This window comes from Vombatus ursinus, unplaced genomic scaffold, assembly GCF_900497805.2.
Source record: "Vombatus ursinus unplaced genomic scaffold, bare-nosed wombat genome assembly UNPS02014833.1, whole genome shotgun sequence".
Lineage (NCBI taxonomy): Eukaryota > Metazoa > Chordata > Mammalia > Diprotodontia > Vombatidae > Vombatus > Vombatus ursinus.
In genome coordinates this window covers 4,979,591-4,984,040 of record NW_020954611.1, presented here as the reverse complement: position 1 = coordinate 4,984,040, position 4,450 = coordinate 4,979,591, and the positions used below count along the sequence as shown (strand labels likewise).

Here is a 4,450-nt window from a genome sequence, read left to right as displayed (position 1 = left end):
CTCTCTCTCTCTCTCTCTCTCTCTCTCTCTCTCTCTCTCTCTCTCTCCTTCTCTCCCACCACCATGTGCTCTGCAGGGAACAGCATGGAGATGTCATGATTAGTGGGACCTCAAAGACTCAAATCACATCTTTCTCTGATTTCCCCTTCTCTCTAAAGGAACTTTCCTTCTCTCAGAGGTTTTTGTTCAAGTCACTATGAAACATGAAACAGTAAGAATCTTATTGTTGGAATCTAGAAGACTTGTTTTCCTTTTCCTCTTGCCTCACTTTCATTTGCTTGATTGACAGTACTAACACCTTTAATGCACAAACATAGGATTATAGCTCTAGAGTCTGAAGGAATCTCAAAGGCCATGTGGTTCATCTCCTCATTTTACAGTAGAGGAATATGAGGTTGAGGGCAGTGTCCAAAGTTACACAAGTAGTAGAAGTCAGAGTCAAGATTTGAACCCAAGTTCTCTGATTCTTTCCTCATTTATAAAGCAGTCAGGTTGGAATGGCTACCTAGGTGGCACAGTGGATAGAGGGCTAGAACTGAAGTCTAAAGCATTTACTAGTTGAACGACCTTGGGCAAATCACTTAATCTCTGTCTGCCTCAGTTTCCTCATCCACAAAATGGGCATAATAGCAGCATTTACCCCCCCCAAAAGTTATTGTGAGGATAAAATTAAATAATGCTTAAAAAGAGCTTTGCAAATAAAAAGTGTTAGCTGTTGTTGTTGTTGCCTAAAGCAACTTCTAGTTCTAGCTATATGATCTTTATTTTTCCTGTGATTCCAGAATCAGTGCTCTTTCAACAATGCCACATTAATTCAATCCAAAAAGCATTTATTTAATAGTACCTAGTATGTGTATGAGAGTTTACTAAGTGTTAGCTGTTACAATCTTGGCATATCTGTTTGAAATTATGGATACTTGTACACACACAAAAAAAAACAGAAGAAAATTCAGTAATTCTATGGCCATTGCTAATGAAGAAATATTATATTAAAATACATCAAAACCTAGATACATCAATACCCACTTGTATTTATGTGTATAAATGTCTCTGAGGTAAGTTTTAGTTCCCTCCTCTGTAGTATGGGGAAAAATAACCCTTTAGGTACATCACAAAGTATTTCTGAGGAAAGTAAGTAAACATATACAAACATGTCAGATAAGTTATTACTATTGCTATCATTATTAATGTCCATAGCAGGGCAATAACATCCCCCAAACCCGTTAGGATCCTCTTTACATTTGCAGGATAATCCTCTCTTAGCCAAATGCAGGCAGTGAAATTTCCAGAGAGCTCCTGTTTGGTGAAAAATACCGACTGGTCTGGACTCCCAGCTAGGAAACACCATCATGTGCAAATCATAGGATTTGGAACAAAAAAAGGTCATTAGAGGTCATCTAATTTAACTCTGGTTTTACGTATATAAAGAAGCAATGCACCAGAGATGAAGTGACCAGTCCAGGATTTACGAGCTGAATGTAGAAGAGCAGGGATCCAAACCCAGATTCCCTGACTACAAGTGCAAGAGTTCTTTCTGCCAGACCATGTTTGTCTTTCCTACTTTGAAATTCAAATGCAGCTCTTGTTAACGTGCAGTAATAGCTAATAAATAGAAACTATTCCAACTTGAACATCTATTTTAGTTGATCCTAGCAGGAAACTTGACCCTGATTTATGAATTTGATAACTCTTTCCCATTTCAGAAAGTAGCTCCAGGCTCCTTAAGCGTAAGAGACTTGCTAATTTGCATATATCACTAACCCACAGCCAAACTCTCAAGGATTGTCAGCACCACCTGTTCTCACAGGAAGTGACACCATCAGTCCCATCAGCTTTAACTGTGTGGGCTACTCCTGTTAGAGCTCACAAACATTGCCTACGTCAGTATTCACACAGTTATGAAGCCAGCACCCCCTTAACATGGGTCCTAGATGACAAAAATCTAAGATGCTCTCTCTATGGATTCATTAAGAAACTGAAATAAAACCTTTGGTGAGGCATTGAATTTATCACTTTTCTATCTTCTTTCTTGTTACAACAAAACCTAAGGTGAACCAGGAACACCTTAATCAACATTCTCCCCAAGATGTTACATCTGGTATAAAAGTGAATTTAATCATGTGAGCATGAGCTGTTGTCCCCTATACTTTATCTCAAGAAGCAGTGGAATAATTCAGGTCACAACAACACAAGACTTAAACATATGCTGTAGACTCAAGACAGCCATCTCTTCTTTGGGAATATCATAAGACAATAGGATGCATAAAGTTAGAAAGTCAAATTATAAATGTCACCATGGTGCATTTATAAGAAGGGTGTTAAGATATTAATGCAGAACTCTTCCAGAGTCTACCAGGGCATTCCAGAGAAGCAGAAATAAGATGAAATCTCTCTTCCCATGGTGGAGAGAGGAGGAGATAAGGGCAAGAGCAGAGAGTCAGTAAGAGAGATATGAATCTCCTCTAGGAACCCTCTCCGCCTTTGCTTGTATCTCCATAGCTCTCTTTTGTTGGAAACAGTAGAGCTCTACTCTCAAACTTTCCCCTATCTTTCTGCATACCTCTTCCCCAGATCCACTCCCTCCCCTTACCTGGGGTGTATGTCCACGAGCAATACCAGGGTCTGCATGGTGATCACATCAATGCGCTTACAATGGAATCGGGCCACCTTGAGCACCTTGAGGTACGTGAAACACAGCACGACAAAGGAGAGGAGGAAGCTGAGGGCGTGGAAAACCCCAGTGAAAACACTAAAAGGAACCCGCTCCTCATGCCTCTTACTGTACAGGGTGCAGGAGGCATAGAGGTGATGGAAGCCCAGCCAGGACAAGGAGAGAGCGGCAATGGGGAAGGAGATGGAGTGCAGCCACGTGTAGCCCACTATGAGGGCAGCGTCCTTGTAGCGCATCTTGGAGTGGTAGCTCAGAGGGAAGACCACGGCGACCCAGCGGTCTATGCTGAGGGCGGCCATGCTCAGCATGGAGTTAGTGGTCAGGAAGGTTTCTAGGAAGCCCACGATGTGACAGAGTCTGTCTCCTCCTGGCTGCTGTTTATTAAGCATCCCGGCCAAGGTCAAGGGCATATTGACCACGGTCATCAACAAGTTGCAGCAGGTCAAGTTAAGGATGAAGAGCCCTGGCACTTGCTTGCGGATGTCAGGGCTGTAGAGGAAACAGATCAGCACCACCACGTTGGACAGCAGCGAAACAGCAATCATTCCCACCAGCAGGCAAGCCAAGCTCACGTCCCAAGAGTTCATGGTGTGGCCCTTCAGAGGAGGGACCTGTGGGCAAAAGGCACACCTTCCGGATGTCCGAGGAGCATAGTGCGAGGAGAGCTCATCTCCTCACCCCCAGCAGCACTTCTTCTGCCTGGCTTCCCTTTCCTCTTCTAGTAGTCGCTGCCTTGGCCAGAACCATCTTCCCCCGTCCCTTTCCTCTCCTCGGACAGAGCAGCAATTTTGGATACTGCCCCTGTTCTTCTCTCCACCTCAAATACTGTTCACAGAAGTTGCCCCGGAGCTTTGGGGTCAGTTAGCCTTCCGCTAGGCGAGAGGAGCCAGGAACAGGGCAGTCCTGCCTGTGAGCAACACTGTACAGTGCAGCCCTGGACCGGGTGGGTCCAGAGAACGCAGGTATTCTGAGAAGGAGCTCTCCTGAGATCCTTTATCAGCCGGCGCGCAGGTCTCCTCACTCTTCTTCCGCTCTTCCCCCACTCCTTTTCTTCCCCTCTCCTCATCTCATTCTCTCTCTCTCTCTCTGTCTCTCTGTCTCTCTGTCTCTCTGTCTCTCTCTGTCTCTCTCTCTCTCTCTCTCTCTTCCCTCTCTATGCTTTTTTTTTCTTTTTTCTTATCTGGCTTCTTAAGACAACTGATCAGGCAGGCAACAACCCCCCCAACACACAGACATTAGCAGCTCAGTGCAGAGTGATTGGCTGCCTTCTCTCTCCCCCTCCCGCTCCCCCCTTCCACCTAGTACCAAAGAAAACTCTCAGTAAGGAGGGTGTCCTCAAAAGCAATGGAAAGGGCTGAATGAAATGATTTAGCAAGCTCATGCACCCTCTAGGGTGGGCTGTCTCAGTCTTAGTTCCCACTCACCCCAGCCATCAGACTTTCCCCACAGCTGTTGCACACTCGCTGACAATTTCTGCCAAGGCTCTTCCTTCTCTTGCTGAGCTGAGCTGGGGAGAGCAAAACCTCAGGTCCCTTAGTGGATGAGTTACTTAGAGAGGGCAGGATTCCAGAGACTCCTTATCCTCACTGGCAAAAAAAAAAATCTGGCCATTCATCCTCTACGAAGCAATACTCAGGCTACCCACTACTCAGATGAACTCAAATAATCCTGCTTTTTGGAAACTTAGATCAAAAGGAGGGGAGTTGGGCATATATGTGTGTTGGGGGTGGGGCTATGTAATTCTGCACGTGTAAAATGCTTTTGATCTGAAATCTTAAT

At 44.7% G+C, this 4,450-nt stretch overlaps 1 protein-coding gene across 1 annotated transcript in view; it reads right to left on the bottom strand.

Moving 5' to 3' along the window:
• Positions 1 to 3,258, bottom strand: part of GPR26 (G protein-coupled receptor 26) — a 31,481-nt gene extending 28,223 nt beyond the window's left edge. The window contains exon 1 of the mRNA XM_027839782.1: positions 2,591 to 3,258. Within this exon, the coding sequence (XP_027695583.1) occupies positions 2,591 to 3,258 (668 nt within the window). The remainder of the gene's footprint in view (positions 1 to 2,590) is intronic.
• Between the last annotated feature and the right edge of the window lie 1,192 nt (positions 3,259 to 4,450).